At 49.3% G+C, this 18070-nt stretch overlaps 1 protein-coding gene across 4 annotated transcripts in view; it reads left to right on the plus strand.

The window, feature by feature from the left end:
* Window positions 1–18070, plus strand: part of LOC129708162 (protein kinase C alpha type) — a 172367-nt gene that overhangs the window by 91087 nt on the left and 63210 nt on the right. For all 4 annotated transcript variants that reach the window (XM_055653753.1, XM_055653754.1, XM_055653755.1 and 1 more), the window contains exons 4-5: window positions 4948–5059; window positions 7758–7889. In XM_055653753.1, the coding sequence (XP_055509728.1) occupies window positions 4948–5059; window positions 7758–7889 (244 nt within the window). The remainder of the gene's footprint in view (window positions 1–4947; window positions 5060–7757; window positions 7890–18070) is intronic.

Genomic DNA, 18070 nt, shown 5'->3' on the forward strand with positions numbered 1-18070 from the left:
AAAGAATGGATCAACTGGACTTATATTCACTGGAATTTAGAACGACGAGAGGGGATCTTATAGAAACATTTAAAATTCTTAAGGGATTGGACAGGCTAGATGCAGAAAACATTTTCTCGATGTTGGGGGAGTCCAGAACCAGGGGTCACAGTTTAAGAGTAAGGGGTAGGCCATTTAGGACTGAGATGAGGAAAAACTTTTTATCTCGAGAGTTGTGAATCTGTGTAATTCTCTGCCACAGAAGGCAGTGGAGGCTGATTCACTGGATGCTTTCAAGAGAGAGTCAGATCTAGCTCTTAGGGCTAACGGAATCAAGGGATATGGGAAGAAAGCAGGAACAGGGTACTGATTTTAGATGAACAGCCTCGATCATATTAAATGGCTGTGCTGGCTCGATGGACCGAATGGCCTACTCCTGCACCTATTTTCTAAGTTTCTAAAGAAGCACCACAGACTAGATGCTGGGATCTTGAGGATAAAACACAAAGTACTGGAAGAACTCAGCATTGAGGCAGCATCTGTGGGAGGGAATGGACAGGTGATGTTTAGGGCGACGTCTTCAACTGCTTGTAGTGGGGAGAACTGCGGAAGGAAGGGGTGCGTAAGGCAAGACAACGCCTGGCAAGTGAACGGCTGGAAAGCAGCGGGAATCTCCGGGGGAGCAGTGAGAGAGAGGGGAACAACTTTACGGGGGAGAGTTTGCAGTGGAGCAGAGATCGAGAGACACACGAAAGGAATCTTGAGCAAACAACAAAATGATGGAGGATACACAAAAATGCTGGAGAAACTCAGCGGGTGCAGCAGCATCTATGGAGCGAAGGAAATAGGCAACGTTTCGGCCCGAATATATATGCAGAAAATGGATGGATATGGATGATGTGCAGGCAGAGGAGTTTTTCTCTGTAACTCGGTACACGTGACAATAAACTAAACTGAACTGAACGTGGTCAGTTTAACTTTGCATCATGTGCGGCACGGATATTGTGGGCCGAATGGCCTGTTTCTGCGCCGTACTGTTCTGTGCAAGAAAGAACTGGAGATGCTGGTAAAGTGGAAGGTAGACACAAAATGCTGGGGTAACAATTCAGCGGGTGAGGCAGCATCTCTGGAGAAAAGGAATTGGCTACGTTTCTGGTCGAGACACGCTGAGTTACTCCAGCATTCTGCGTCTGTCCTGCACTGTCCTGCGTTCTATGTTAAATCATGAACTATGGTAACACTCACTGCTGAGGCCTGCTTTGAATGGGCATCAGCATTGGATGTGAAACATGAAGCAATTGCCCAATTACTCAGATCACGACTTCGCCGTTAGACTTTCATCTTGACATCAGAGAGAAAATAATGGAACTCGAAAGGGGAAAGGAAATAAGGAACGAGCAGAGGCAGTAAATCACTTTGGCCTCCATCCCAAAGGCTTCTGCAAACCTTTAGAATTCACAGCATCAGGTGCAGGGGCTGCGCTTTAGACTGTGTTGTTATGTTAATATTTTCCTTTAATTTACCATTGCACTAGCAGAATAATAGGGCAATTAACACACTGACAGCTCAAGGTTTTTTTGCCATCAATAATAGTTTGTTGCCATGGCAACGCGGCGACAGGGTGAAAGGCATGGAGACAAAAGTACAATCCCAAAGAAGAACCCAACTGCTTTGAGTCAGACAGCGCTATCACGATCAGGAGAACGTTCCACGCTCAATAGGACACTCGGCCTGGAGCATTGTGTGCAATTTTGGTCCCCTAATTTGAGGAAAGACATTCTTGCTATTGAGGGAGTGCAGCGTAGGTTTACAAGGTTAATTCCCGGGATGGCGGGACTGTCATATGCTGAGAGAATGAAGCAGCTGGGCTTGTACACTCTGGAGTTTAGAAGGATGAGAGGAACATTGAAACATGTAAGATTGTTAAGGGCTTGGACACACTAGAGGCAGGAAACATGTTCCCGATGTTGGGGGAGTCCAGAACCAGGGGCCACAGTTTAAGAATAAGGGTAAGCCATTTAGAACAGAGATGAGGAAACACTTTTTCCCACAGAGTGTGGTGAGTGTGTGGAATCCTCTGCCTCAGAAGGCGGTGGAGGCAGGGTCTCTGGATGCTTTCAAGAGAGAGCTAGATAGGGCTCTTAAAGATAGCGGAGTCAGGGGATGTGGGGAGAAGGCAGGAACGGGGTACTGATTGTGGATGATCAGCCATGATCACATTGAATGGCGGTGCTGGCTCGAAGGGCCGAATGGCCTACTCCTGCACTCATTGTGTATTGTCTGTTGTCTCTCCATCACAAGAAGCTTCACTGTGGGAACATGAATGAATTTGATTTAATTACTTAGCAGTCTAAATCAAGTTCTTCATCTAAATCCAACTATTCTGCATTTCAAACACTTTCTTGCCAACTGATGATGTAAATGAGATAACAACTTGACTCAGGCTGGACCAGATGGTATTTGTAATGAAGATCTGTAGTTATTCCAAAGCCTCAGCATTTGGAGTCTCCAGTTTGCCTGTCACCCGCGTGGTGTACCTGTCACAGTGTGCCTCTTTTTCACTTGTTCATTTCTGAAACATCGAATTTTGGAAGTTGCATTTCCAGTTCACAAAGCTGGAACAAGAGCACGGGCTGTAAGGAAATAGAAGATCGACACAAAATGCTGGAGTATCTCAGCGGGACAGGCAGCATCTCTGGGGAGAAGGAATGGGTGACGTTTCGGGTCAAGACCCTTCTTCAGACTCGTCCTCCAGAGATGCTGCCTGGCCTGTTGAGTTACTCCAGCACTTCTGACTGAAGAAGGGTCTCAACCCTGAAACGTCGCCCATTCCTTCTCTCCAGAGATGCTGCCTGTCCTGCTGAGTTACTCCAGCATTTTGTGTCGATCTTCGATTTAAACCAGCATCTCTGCAGTTCTCTCCTACAGATTCTGTAAGGAAACCGGATATAACAGCAGGGGTGGACTTCACCCAGCAACGGTTGTGGAGTTCATTTCAAATATAGGCCATGTTTCTGCCAGGAGACCTGGGATAAGCTTAGTCTGCTGTTCAACATGACCATGGCTGAACCTCCAACCCGACACCATTTTCTTGCACGAACAGATTCAGATTCAAATTTATTGTCATTGTGCAGTGTACAAGTACAGAGACAACGAAATGCAGTTAGCATCTCACCCAGAAGTGCGAACACAGAATAATGGATCAGTAAAATATATATATGTATATACAGTAGCAGGAGTGCAGGGTGGGGGAAGATCAGTCACTGGGGGAGGGAGTGTCCGAGGGGGGGAATGACTGGCAATCACCAAGGTGCAGAGTTAAGTAGGGCAACAGCCGCAGGGAAGAAGCTGTTCCTGGACCTGCTGGTCCGGCAACGGAGAGACCTGTAGCGCCTCCCGGATGGGAGGAGGGTAAACAGTCCATGGTTGGGGTGAGAGCGGTCCTTGACGATGCCGCGCGCCCCTCGCAGACATCGATTGCTCTGGACAGACTCAATGGAGGGGATTGAGGAACCGGTGATGCATTGGGCAGTTTTCACCACCCTCTCCAGTGCTTTCCGGTCGGAGACAGAGCAGTTGCCATACCACACTGTGATACAGTTGGTAAGGATGCTCTCGATGGCGCAGCGGTAGCAGTTCGCCAGAATCAACTTCTTTAGTCTCCTCAGGAGGAAGAGACGCCGTTGAGCCTTCTGGTGAACCCCATATTCTTCAATTCCATTAATATCAGCGACCCATCACAGAACAGGCTCTTCGGCCCACAATGACTGTGCCGAACATGATGCCAAGCTAAACTAATCTCCTCTGTCTACATCCTTCCATTCCCTACATATCCATCCAGAAGATAGTGATATCGTATAGCTATGATCATGGCATTTCCGAGACGTTTGGATAGCTACATTATATATGGAGAGGTATAGATTAGGTGCAGGCTGATAGGATTTGGATTTGGCACGTTGTGGTGGGCCAAAGGGCTTGTTCCTGTGCCATACTGTTCTCTGTTCTACGTGTCAGCCTCCACCAGGCAGTGTGTTCCAGGCACTCGCCATCCTCTATATGAATATCTTGCACCCATGAGCAAAGAAAGATGGTTGTGGACATCACAGGTCAGTCTCCCCAACCCCAGGGCACAGCTGCAATATTTCCTCGGCAAAGAGTCTTAGGACGACATCTTAACCGCCTCACCTCTGACCCTCCCTTCCTAAGGGAGGGATTTTGACATCGCGGCCCAATGTTTCATTCCATTCACAAGCCCTCGGCTGGTGAAGCAGCCAATGCACGCACAGGCAACCTACGGGAATGGGGAAATATAGGTGCAGGAGGAGGCCATTCGGCCCTTCAAGCCCAGCACCACCATTCATTGTGATCATGGCTGATCGTCCCCTATCAATAACCCGTGCCTGCCTTCTCCCAATATCCTTTGACTCCACTAGCCCCTAGAGCTCTTTCTAACTCTCTCTTAAATCCATCCAGTGATTTGGCCTCCACTGCCCTCTGTGGCAGGGAATTCATAAATTCACAACTCTCTGGGTGAAAAAGTTTTTTCTCACCTCATTCTTAAATGACCTCCCCTTTATTCTAAGACTGTGGCCTGGACTCACCCAACAGTGGTGAGTCTGTGGAATTCTCTGCCTCGGAGGGCAGTGGAGGCCGGTTCTCTGGATGCTTACAAGAGAGAACTAGTTAGAGCTCTTAAAAATAGCGGAGTCAGTGGATATGGGGAGAAGGCAGGAACGGGGTACTGATTGGGGATGATCAGCCATAATCACATTGAATGGCGGTGCTGGCCCGCAGGGCCGAATGGCCTACTCCTGCTCCTATCGTCTATTGCTGTGTCCCCACCTGATGCGTGGGGCAGGTATGTGGGATCCCAGTGCAGACTTTGTGACAACACCCTGGAACAAACACTGAGGAGCTTTTTTTTCTCGAAAGAACAGAATCAATCAATTTGTCTGCTTTTGTTTGCAGGACCCAAGGAGCAAACACAAGTTTAAAATCCACAATTATGGAAGTCCGACGTTCTGTGACCACTGTGGCTCACTGCTGTACGGCCTCATTCACCAAGGGATGAAATGTGACAGTAAGTTTCCTGCCAGTGTTTGACCAAATGTAAACGTAATTCAGAGACAAATGCACACAGAGCTATAGACACGCACGCACGCACACACACACACGTGCAAACACACACACACACACACGTGCAAACACACACACGCACACACACGTGCAAACACACACACGCACACACAAACACATACACACACACACACGTGCAAACACATACAGCCTTACATGCACACAGACACACTGCACACACACACACACTCAAGCACAAGGGGACACATACACAGACCACACACACACACACACATACAGATGCACACACAAGCACACACACACACAGACACCCCCCCCACCCCCCCACACACACACACACACACACACACACACACAGACCCCCCCCCACACACACACACACACACACACACACACACACACACACACACACACACACACACCCCCATACACACACACACACACCCCACACACACACAGAGACCTCCCCCACACACTCAAACACACAGACACACAGACACACAGACCACATACACACAGATGAACGACGCACACACAGATACGCGCACACACACACAATTTCACAGACACACACACGCGCACGCACTTACACACACGCGCGCACACACACAGACAGGCACAAGGAGAGTGTGGCATGCATGGATGCAGAGACAGACAGAGAGACTGTGAGGACGTGAATGAAGAATGCAGCAGCGTGTGTGTGTGGGGGAACAGTGCAGATCGCTCCTCCTCATGTACACTCTGAGAAAATTAAATCCATCATCGGGGGATGATGTTGCAGTGATGAAGTTAGAGGTTTAGATCACAGAAAGTTATGAAACGGATATATTGAGTTGTAAATCTCCAGGTAAGCTGCTTGTCACAGGTGTGAGTCTGCAGCAATGTACCTCCCCGGTCTGGCTTCATTCGTGGAGCCTGAGGGAGGGAGGTGTGAACCAAGCCGCTCATTTAGACACTCAGATGGACTTCCCCGCACAGCCCTTTGTTTAGTTTACCTCATGGAAAACCCTCTCCCTTGACTCTCAGCCTGAAGCAGGGTCTCGAGCCGATACCTCACCCATCCCTTTTCTCCAGAGATACTGCCTGTCCCACTGAATTACTCCAGCATTTTGTGTCGAGCACTAGTTCGATGTTATCCCACTTTTCCCTACACAAGGGGCAATTTGTAGACAATAGCCAATAGACAATAGGTGCAGGAGTAAGACATTCGGCCCTTCGAGCCAGCACCGCCATTCAATGTGATCATGGCTGATCATCCACAATCAGTATCCCTTGACTACGCTATCTTTCAGAGCTCTATCTAACTCTCACTAGAAAGCATCCAGAGAATTGTCCTCCACTGCCTTCTGAGGCAGAGAATTCCACAGATTCCGAATTCTCTGCATAAAAAGGTTTTTCCTCATCTCCATTCTAAATGGCCTATCCCTTATTCTTAAACTGTGGCCCCTGGTTCTGGACTCCCTCAACATCGCAAACATGTTTCCTGCCTCTAGCGTGTCCAATCCTCTAATAATCTTACATGTTTCAATATGATCCCCTCTCATCCTAAATTCCAGAGTATACAAGCCCAGCCGCTCCATATTATCAACATATGACAGTCCCGCCATCCCTGGAATTAACCTTGTGAACCTGCGTTGCACTCCTCAATAGCAAGAATGTCCTTCCTCAAATTTGGAGACCAAAACTGCACATGATACTTAGACACAATAATTAGAAGGATGTGAACGCAGGCATACTTGTAACGTGGGCCGGTGGGATAGGGCACCTTGGGCGGCATGGGCAAGTTGGGCCGAAGGGCCTGTTTCCATGCAGTATGACACTATGACTCTATGCTCAGCCAAGGGACTGGAAGTGGCATCTTTCTGCTCTCCACAGCACAGTGCTCTTATTGTTAAATAAATATTTATTCCTCTTCACTTCCCGCTTTCAGCGCTGGTTATTTTCCTTGAAGACCCCGCTGAGTAGGGTTGCTAACTGTCCCGTATTATCCGGGACGTCCCGTACATTGGGCTAAATTGGTTTGTCCCATACAGGACCGCCCTTGTCCCGTATTTGACTGCAACTACTCGGGTCGAGGGGACTGTCGGGTCAGAGCGCTGCTTCCGGCCCCGCCTCACCCGTCCCGACGTAGTGCAGCCCATGGAGTGCAGCAGCAGCAGCGCCTCGCCCGTGGCCCCGTCGGTCGGTCGGCAGCCCGGCCAGCTGTCCGACCTTCGGACCTTTGCTTACCGCTGACACCACCACCACCCCTCCTTCTCATGGCCGAACATCGGTTCATGAGTTGGACGGGGTGCTGGGCTTTGCGTACAGCTGAACACAAAGCCCAGCCGGTGGGCCAGTTGAGGAGTTTTTGCCCCGAGTCGCGCTAAACTTCGCCCGGGACAAAACTCCTCAGCTGGCCCGCCGGCTGGGCTTTGTGTGGGCAGTCCCGCACACGGGCCAACTCGCCGATCACCCAGCCACGGCCGAGTTGGTCCACGAATTGCCGTTGGGAATTTGTTCCGTATTTTGACCCTTTGTCCTTTATTTTGGAGCGGGAAAGTTTGAGACCCCACTGCTGAGTATTCTGGTACGGGCGTCATGCGGCGCGGAGACGGCGGGCTCTCGGGCTGGACGCGGCGAGCGGTCCGCCGTGTTGTGAGGGCGGTTTGTGAAACGTGCGTTGTCTTTCCACCCCGCAGCCTGCGACCTGAACGTGCACAAGAAGTGCGTGGTCAATGTCCCCAGCATGTGCGGCACCGACCACACTGAGAGGAGGGGGAGGATATTCCTGAAGGTGGAGGTGGTCAACGACACGTTACTCCACGTCGCAGGTAGGTGGAGGTTCAAGGTGAACGGCAACGCCATCATCATGGCGTCTCGGAGCAGGCCCATCAGCCTCGGCTACCTGTGCAGCAAAGAACTGCAGATGTTGGTTTTAAATCGAGGGTTGACACAAAATGCTGGAGCAACTCAGCGGGGCAGGCAGCATCTCTTGCGAGAAGGAATGGGTGGAGATGCCTGCTCGCCCGCCCCGCTGAGCTGGCCCAGCAACTTGTGTCTGGCCCCTGGTACCTCCTCTCTCTCTCAGTCACTCAGTGACCATGCCTGATCTTCTCATGTCAATGTCACTTTCTGCATTAGACAATAGACAAACGGTGCAGGAGTAGGCCATTCGGCCCGTCGAGCCATTCAATGTGATCATGGCTGATCATCCCCAATCCCCAGTACCCCGTTCCTGCCTTCTCCTCATACCCCCTCATACCTCCTTCTCCTCATACCCCCTGACTGCTATCTTTAAGAGCCCTATCTAGCTCTCTCTTGAAAGCATCCAGAGAATCGGCCTCCACCGCCCTCACGAGGGCAGAGAATACCATGTGCACGGGCTTTCCAAAGACTGAGGCTGATAGACCACTGGATGAACAGGCAGACGACAAAACTCTGTCCATTCATTAAAAGAGGCAGAGACAAAATGGTACATAATGAGAAGTGGTGAGCTGGCGCAGCAGCCGCTGTCTCAGAACGCCAGAAACCGGCTGCAATCCCACCCTCCTTTGCTGTCTGTGTGGAGTTTGCACGTATCGCCCTGTGACCGCGAGGGTTTCCGGGTGCTCTGGTTTCCTCAAACATCCCAAAGATGTGCAGGTTTGTAAATTAGTTGTAAATTGCCCCCCCTAGTGTGTAGGGAGCGGATGAGAAATTGGGACAGCACAGAACAAGTGTGAATGTGTTATCGATGGTCGGTGTGGACTCGGTGGGCAGGAGGGCATGTTTCCATGCTGTATCCTTCAAACAATCAATTCAATCAATGATGTTTCCTCAGGTTCAGCCCGAGAACCATTGCTTTTTATATACGTTAATGATGTCAACTAGTGATTAAGGCACTGATGTAACTGATGTAATATGGAAGTATATTATACAGAGAGCAATCTATTGTGGAGACCACGTTATATGATGGATGCGTAGCCGGCAGAAATATTTACAAGCATGTTTGTGGACCGAGGAGGAAGAAATCATTCTCCTTGCAGCTGAGGAGCACCGAGAGGAAATTTGTTCAAGTCAAAATCAGGAAGTGTTTGGGTGAAAGAGGAGCTGTTTCCACAGATGGAAGGAATGAGACTAAAGGGCACATCTTGACAGTGACTGGCAACAAAGAGCTTTTCACTGTACCTCGGTAAACACGACTATAAACGGAACTATCGCCAGACCAGTGCTCACACCAGGAGAAGCACTGCCATGGAAACTGTGCAGAGAACAGCACAGGAGCAAGCCCTTCGGCCCACCATGTCCATGCCCAACATAATGTTAAGATAAACTGTCCTCATCTGCCTGCAAATGATCAATATCGCCCCCCCCCCCATTCCCTGCATATCCACGTGCCTTATCTACTAATCTGAAACAGGGTCACGACCTGAAACATCGTCTATCCATGTTCTGATGACCCATGCTGCCTGACCCGTTAAGTTACTCAAAAACGTTGTGCCTTTTTCTTACCTATCTGAAAGCTTCTTAAATATTACCATCGTATCTGCCCGTTATGTAACATGTTGCTATGGTCACAGAGTCACCCTGCGCGGAAACAGGCCCTTCAGCCCAACCTACTCATGCTGACCAACATGCCCCTTTGAAGCTTCATCTCACCAGGCTGTGTTTGGGCCTAATCCCTCCAAACCTTTCCAATCCATGAACGTCTTTGAAATATTGTTTCTCACGCCTCAACTACACCCTCTGGCAGCTTCTTTGAAATACCCACCACCTGCTGTGTGAGACGGTTGCCCCTCAGGTTCTTATTCAATCTTTCCCCATTCACCTCGAACCTATTTCAGAGGTTCTTGATAACTGTCATCTGGGTAAAAGACGTCCATTCACTCTAACTATTCCCCGCATCATTTAATACATGTTTCTATGTTCTCAAGTCTATTGCCCAAACAGCTGCCAAAATTAGTTTTAATCATGGATTCCAAAAAGGAAATATTAAATTTGCTGAGAAAAATATAGTTTCCAGGGCCCTGAGGGTGTGTCAGGCAATGGGAACGAGGTTTGCCTTTTCTAGAAAGCCAGCAAGGAAGTTGTATCATCATGATTCAACGATACTTCATATTAGTTTCCACAAGAGCTTTTATCTCGACGCGGGGCTTTGGTTGAATAAGTCATCCAAACGGCAGCTCCTCTAACAGTGCGCTCTCTCTCTCTCAGTAACGGACTGAAATGTCATCCCCAATCAGACGGCGTGCGTGGAACCTGGCAGGGGCTCCGATAGTGGCCGGGGGGGAATAGTGTAATCACAGCAGTAGTTCAGTTGAAATGTGATTGTGCTCGGTGAGCGGAGGGAGGACCCCCGGTGTGGCAGGATGGCCACAGTGGGGTCTGCTGAAGCAGGTATAACCTCGATACACAACTGATGTACTTGAGTGAATGTGAAGGGGCATTGGGGGAGGGGGGACGGGGGGGGGGGGGGGGGGGGAGAGTGCAGCAATGTGGCAGCTGAGGAGACTGACTAGAGGCTGTGCGCTGTAAATTATACCTCGTTTAATGTTTACAACCGTAGCTGTGAAATTAGTAATAGCCCTGTCCCATGGTACGAGTTCATTCCAAGAGCTCTCCTGAGTTTAAAATATATCAAACTCGTGGTGAGCACGGAGAATGAACGTAGCGGGTACGTTGGAGCTTGGGGACAATAAACAATAGGCAATAGGTGCAGGAATAGGCCATTCGGCCCTTCGAGCCAACACCGCCATTCAATGTGATCATGGCTGATCACCCCAATCAGTACCCTGTTCCTACCTTCTTCCCTTATCCCCTAATTCCGCTATTTTTAAGAGCCGTATCTAGCTCTCTCTTGAAAGCATCCAGAGAACCTGCCTCCACCGCCCTCTGAGGCAGAGAATTCCACACACTCACCACTCTCTGTGATAAAAGTGTTTCCTCGACTCCGTTCTAAATGGCTTACCCTTTATTTTTAAACTGTGGCCCATGGTTCTGGATACCCCCAACATCGGGAACATGTTTCCTACCTCTAGTGTGTCCAAGCCCTTAACAATCTTATACGTTTCAATGTGATTCCCTCTCATCCTTCCAAACTCCAGAGTGTACAAGCCCAGCTGCTCCATTCTCTCAGCATATGACAGTCCCGCAATCCCGGGAATTAACCTTGTAAACCTACGCTGCACTCCCTCAATAGCAAGAATGTCTTTCCTCAAATTAGGTTTATGGTGGAGATTGATAGATTTTTGATTACAACGGGTGTCAGGGTATATGGGGAGAAGACAGGAGAATGGGGTTGGGAGGGAAATATAGATCAGCTATGATTGAATGGCGGAGAAGACCTGATGGGGCCGAATGGCCTAATTCTGCTCCTGTAACATGAAGTTGTGACTGTGGGACTACTGCCTGGGAGATGGTGCGGTGCGTTCCTGTCTCACACTGCTTGTGCCGGGGAGTAGAGCTTCCTGCTGTAAACAGGGAGAGGGAGATTAAACCAGACTGTAAAGGCTGTACCTGTTTTAAATCCCACCAAGGCTCCTTTTGACAGTTTAATGATAACACAGGGCCATGTTGATGTACTGACTCTAACATGGCACACCATTAAACGATTACTTTAGGTTTTAAAAAACACTGGCACAAGTAAAAAGCCATTTGCCCTTGTTTCAAGATCTAACTCCAGTTTTTATAGATAAGGTAATAAAATAAACTTGCACTATTAAAGAGTCTCTGGCAATCATCACAGTAACATTATCCTTTTATCGTCCTTCCTGTCATCATTTTCCTCCAGTATCCTTCAAACGTGTAATGAACTGACAGCAAAGAGCGATACTCTCATAGATAGAGCTGCAGGAAGTCTGGGGATCAGGCAGAATGGACAGGCCATGTTTCAGGTCGGGACCCTTCCTCACACTGTTTGTAGAAGGAGGGGGGGGGGGGGGGGGGGGGAGAAGGCTGGAAAAGGGGGGCGGGGTGGGACAAAGTTGGGCAAACGAAACGTGGATCCAGCACTGTGTGTTTTACCCGGGAACTCCAGTTTCCTCCCACATCCCAAGAACGTACGGGTTTGTAGGTTAAATGGCCCTCTGTAAATTTGCCCCTTAGTGTGTAGGGACTGGATATAAAAGTGGGGTTACATGGAGCTAGTGTGAACGTGTGATCAATGGTCAGTGTGGATCCAATGGGCTGAAGGGACTGTTCCCATGCTGTATCTCTAAACCAAAGATTGCAGCATCTGCAGTTCCTCTTGCCTCCTTCAACCTCATCGATTGCATCCATTGCTCTAGATGTCAACTGATCTATATTGATGAAACCAAGCGCAGGCTTGGCGATCGTTTCACCGAACACCCTCCCATTCCAAATCCGACCTTTCTGTCCTGGGCCTCCTCCATGGCCAGAGTGAGCGCCATCGTAAATTGGAGGAGCAACACCTCATATTCCACTTGGACAGCCTGCACCCTAGCGGCATAAACATTGAATTCTCCAATTTCCGGTAGCCCTTGCTGTCTCCTCCCCTTCTCAGCTCTCCCTCAGCCCTCGGGTTCCTCCTCTTCCTTTCTCCTTTCTTCTCCCCCCCCCCCCCCCCCCCTCCCTACATCAGTCTGAAGAAGGGTTTCAGCCCGAAACGTTGCCTATTTCCTTCGCTCCCTAGATGCTGCTGCACCCGCTGAGTTTCTCCAGCACTTTTGTCCACCTTCCATTGCTCTGATGTTGTTTAGTGATGCTGTGGTGAAGCCTATTGGATCTTTTACTACATGGAATGTGGCCTGTGAATCTAAGTTAGTGTTGGAAAACATCAAATGTGACGAGAGCAGGACTCTGTTAAGCCCGTTCTAACTCTGTTGTATAACACCGAAGGACTGGTTAATGCATCTTTACACTGAGCAGAGATCCTGCCAACATTCTTGAGTCCTGACCAATTGCCGAGTTAATCCTTGGATCTTGCAACTAAAGAATACTGTGAATCTATCCCTGTTTATACATCTGGGCTTTTGAGAATGATCATACACTTTAATTGGATTAATCTTGATCCTTCATCCAAATCTTTGATGTAGTTTGGGAATCAGGAGCCGTGGACCTTGTGAAAGTGCGGAAATTGGCAGCAACTTAATGACGGTTGGATCGGACGTGAGGGCGGGAACAGCGTTGTCTAGTTACTGGAGGAAGAGTTCCAGCTGAACAGGATTGAATCAGAGAGAGACAGAGAGAGAGCAAGTGAGAGAGAGAGATATGAAACGCAGATGCTGCTTCACAGAAAAAGGCACAAAATGCTGGAGTAACTCAGGCAGCATAGATGAGAAGGATCCCAACACTAAACGTCACCTGTCCATGTTCTCCAACAATGCGGCCTGACCCGCTGATTTATTCCGGCACATTGTGTCTTTTTAAGTGATAGGTGGATACAGAGAAATTGAGTTTGTGATTGGCAGATGGGAGGACAAGGCCTAGAGATGAAAAGGATATTAAAGGGCCTGTCCCACTTTTAGGCAAATTTTTTCGGCGACTTGCCGGCACCCGTCATAGTCACAGCAGGTTGCCAAAAATGTTCAAAATGTTGAAAATCCAGAGGCGACCCAGAAAAAGGTACGACTCTTTGGGCGACTACTCACCACCAAACAGGCGTTACCCCGCGACATGTCGACAGGCCCTTTAAGGGTGAGGAAAGGGCTAAAGGAGACAAAAGTGTGTTGATAAGGAGAGAACAGGGTTTAAAGAGCGGTGAAATGTAAAGGCAGGGGGGGGGGGGGATATAGGAAGGGGGCAGGATGGGGGGGGGAGGGGAATAATGGGAGAAATGGGGCAGGATAGAGGGGGTGGGGAGAAGAAAAATCATCGAGTGGGTGTTTGGCGAGTCCACGCTTGGTCTCACCGACGTACAGGAGAATACCGGATGCAGGAGATGAGGTTGGAGGAGGTGCAGGTCTCACCTGGACGGGTTGCTGGGTTCCCGTGACCAAACTGCTTTAAGCAGCTGTACGTGAGCAAGGCAACAAGGAATGGAATTTGTTGAACCGAGGTCTGAGGTCGGTGAAGGCATAGTTCGGGTCAGTCCCGGCTCCGTCTGAACTGTAATCTGTATCCGTGACCTCTGGCTGGGTGACGAATGTTGTCAGCTGGGAAATGCAAAATGTCACACACCATCAGCCGCTCCACCCTGTCTGTAAACGAGCTCAGCCCACGCTGGCATTCATTCAGCTGATCCCTGCCCCTCCCCACCCCCACCCCGACATTCATTCAGCTGACCCCCACCCCCCCCACCTCCCCACCCCCACTCTGGCCAACACCGGCATCCGCTCGGCTCCACGCCGTTCCCTTGACAACATCCCTGGCAACTAACAACTAACCTAGTGACAGCAAATGTACACAACGTGCATGTCAGAGGCACGGCAGTGTGAAGACCTGACCAGTTTCACAGAGGCAGGGTGGAGAGAGAATAAAATACATAGCAAGTGGACAGGACAGAACCTGGAGCACAGGACCCAGGGGAGTGGAGTAATTGGTTGAATTCACGTAAACAGGCCCCTCGACCCACTGAGTCCACGCCAACCAGAACCAGGGGCCACAGTTTAAGAATAAGGAGTAAGCCATTTAGAACGGAGACGTGGAAACACTTTTTCTCACAGAGAGTTGTGAGTCTGTGGAATTCTCTGCCTCAGGGGGCGGTGGAGGCAGGTTCTCTGGATGCTTTCAAGAGAGAGCTAGATAGGACTCTTAAAAATAGCGGAGTCAGGGGATATGGGGAGAAGGCAGGAAAGGGGTACTGATTGGGGATGATCAGCCGTGATCACATTGAATGGCGGTGCTGGCTCGAAGGGCCAAATGACCTCCTCCTACACCTATTGTCTATTGTCAAAATAAGATTGAATCAGCCAGATCCCACGCCAGTAGCCAGTCAACAGCTAATGCCTCCCCCCCTCCTCCCACTCCAGGACATGTGAAGTATTTAAACAGTAACCTTTTAGTTTAGTTTTAGTTTAGAGATACAGCACAGAAACAGGCCCTTCCGCCCACCGTGTCCGCGCCGACCAGCGATCCCCGCACACTAAAGGGCCTGTCCCACGAGCATGAGACTCCATGCGGCAAGCGCGACCTAACCAGAAGCGGTGGCCACGCGGAGGTCGAGTGAGTGACATGAAGTGCGAGCGAAGTCTGCGGGAAGTTCGCGCGTGACGTACGGCGTCGAGGCGGCTGCGGGCCGACAGGCCGTTGCCTCGCGGAATTTTTGAACATGGTCGGTTTTTCGGAGCCCCGCGCGATGTCGGGACCAGCTCCGCACAACTCCATACGGCTCCGGTAATTGAAGTGGGACCGGCCCCGCGAGGCCGTACGGCTCAAGCGAACACGTTAGGTAGCGCTTGCCGCATGGAGTCGCTTAGGTCGCGCTTGCCGCATGGAGTCGCATGCTTGTGGGACAGGCCCTTAACACTACCCTACACACACTAAGGACAGTTTTACATTTACACCAAGCCAATTAACCTGCAAACCTGTTTGTCTTTGGAGTTTGGGAGGAAACTGAAGATCTCGGGGAAAACCCACGCAGGTCACGGGGAGAACGTACAAACTCCGTACAGACAAGCACCCGTAGTCGGGATTGAACCCGGGTCTCTGGTGCTGAATGGCAGTAGCTCTACCGCTGCGCACCTTACGGGCCTTTGAAGACTTTGGAGGTTGTCGGTGAGGAGATGCCAGTGATGTGGGCAGGTGGACAGTATACAGATTTCTTTAGCGTAATGTGTATTTATGGAGTTGTGATCCTGGAGTGTATTTTGCAAGCATTAGCTTTGACGGGCAGTTTAATGATAATATGAAGCATAATTGTGTTTAAAACAATTATTGGATATCAAAACAACGTCTCTGGGGAAAGCCTGAATTGCAGACAAAATGTTCCATTGGCCAGAGGGGAGCTAATGTATCTCACACTGGAGATGAATGTTGCTTGTTCTTCCTGTTCTATTAAGCTGCAAATCTGCTGTCAGGCTTTTTCTTTGCGGGCAGTGTAGCAGGAAGATAATTGGTAATTGTATGGAGAGTAATGAACACAGACCGTGTCTGTAGCCTGCTACATCGCGCTGCGGGATTTTGGAAAACAAAAGCATTACCAGTGATAGATCTCTGCCAAACATTCAGCCCACAGGGCGGGCTGCACCCATTTAAGTGCGCCTTTTATTCGGGGGACTTCGACGACTTGGATCAGAAATATAAAATCATAGGTGCAGGAGTAGGCAAGTCGGCCCTTCGAGCCAGCGCCGCTCTTCATGGCTGATCATCCAAAATCAGTACCCCGTTCCCCATATCTCTTGATTCCGTTAGCCGTAATGGCCGGTTCTCACGGTGCGACCTGACGCAAGATGTCACCAGAGTGAAGTGGTCGTGGTCCAGCACGAGTTCCGCACGATATAACGGGGGGTAGACAAAGAGTTCCCACGGTACTCGGCAATTCTGTCATTTGTGCGAGTGACTTGTCCGTCTCCCGATCTTTCCCGTTAATCGTGAATGAACATCGTGGACTGTAGTGTAGTTAATCACGTGGCACAAATGCTGTCACTTTTTTTCACACACTATATAAATATCCTCCGTTCGTAGAATTGGCTCATTTGCAGACATGCCTACACAAAGTTGGTTCGAGTACAGGCTGGTTGTTATTTTCATTGACGCGCTGTATGCATTAGCGCAACACGTGCATCGAAAACGCTTGCGTGAAGGCAGAAGAGTGAGATTAATTAAAAAGAGAATTAAGAGGAAGTCTCACTGGGTTAAGCCCATGTTTCAACGGAGACCTCAATTTGGACAATATGAGCAACTGCTTAGACATGTTTCGTCTCCAGCAGGTTGCGCTTTCTCTCCCTATTTCTATAATCCTCTCTGGATTTGTCATAGAGAATCTCATTGCATTGGTACCACTCCACCAGTTCCCCCTCTTGTTCCCTGTTGAAGTTATATGGCCTTACCTTCTGCCATCTTCCCTTTATGTTATCGTCTGCTGAGGCTATTGGGGAGGCAACAGCTACTGGGGTGGCAATCTCAAATCCACCTTGATCACCCTCTCCCTGCTCCAAGGAGCCCACAGGCAGTGGTATCTCTGGCATCTCCTCTTGCCTCTCCACCTGTCTCTCTTGCTGAGTCTCCTCCTCATTTACCTGCATGGCTAAAAACTTTCTGACTTTCTTTGACCCCTTTCTTTGCGCTTTTCTGAGAGGCATCTCTGCAAGTCTTACTGTGAAAAAGATTCTCAAACAATGACAGTTAGGTGGGACGTCCTCGATGGACACATGGTCCATTGGCGATATTGAGACCACCTTTTTTACTCACCTTATGTCCCCTCTGTCAAGCTTCCGGGTTTACCGTTCGCAGGAGTTCCCACGGTACCCGCAAGAGTCATTACGGATATCGCACTGGCATCTGCGTTCATACAATGTTGCAACGCTCACCAAAAAGTGCTCTCGTCACTCTTGGAGAAATTCAAAAATGTTTGAATTTTCTCCGGAACTTACAAAGTTACACGACTACCTGCCGTTAGCGCCACGGAGGTCCTCGGTGGTCCACGAATGCCGTACTGTTATCGCAGGAGGTTCCCACGATGTTAAACTCTTGTTAAGTCTTGCGTCAGGCCGCACCGTGAGAAAGCCCTCTAAGAGCTATATCTAAATCTCTCTTGAGACTTTAAAAAAAACCCAGAATGAAGAAGTGAAAACAGGTGTCTAGAAATTTTTGCAAAGTAATTAAAAATAAATAACTGAAATATCACATTTACATAAGTATTCAGACCCTTTGCTATGACACTCAAAATTGAGCTTAGGTTCATCTTTTTCAGTGGACCTTCATTTCTTCTGTTTTTTTCCAGCTCTGATTCTTCTTGGTAGGAAAATACTGCTTTTAAACTAGAAACATAGAAACATAGAAAATAGGTGCAGGAGGAGGCCATTCGGCCCTTCGAGCCACCACCGCCATTCATTGCGATCTTGACTGATTGCCCCCAATCAATAACCCGTGCCTGCCTTCTCCTCATATCCCTTGATTCCACTAGCCCCTAGAG

Source organism: Leucoraja erinacea, chromosome 23 (assembly GCF_028641065.1).
Source record: "Leucoraja erinacea ecotype New England chromosome 23, Leri_hhj_1, whole genome shotgun sequence".
Classification (NCBI taxonomy): Eukaryota; Metazoa; Chordata; class Chondrichthyes; order Rajiformes; family Rajidae; genus Leucoraja; species Leucoraja erinaceus.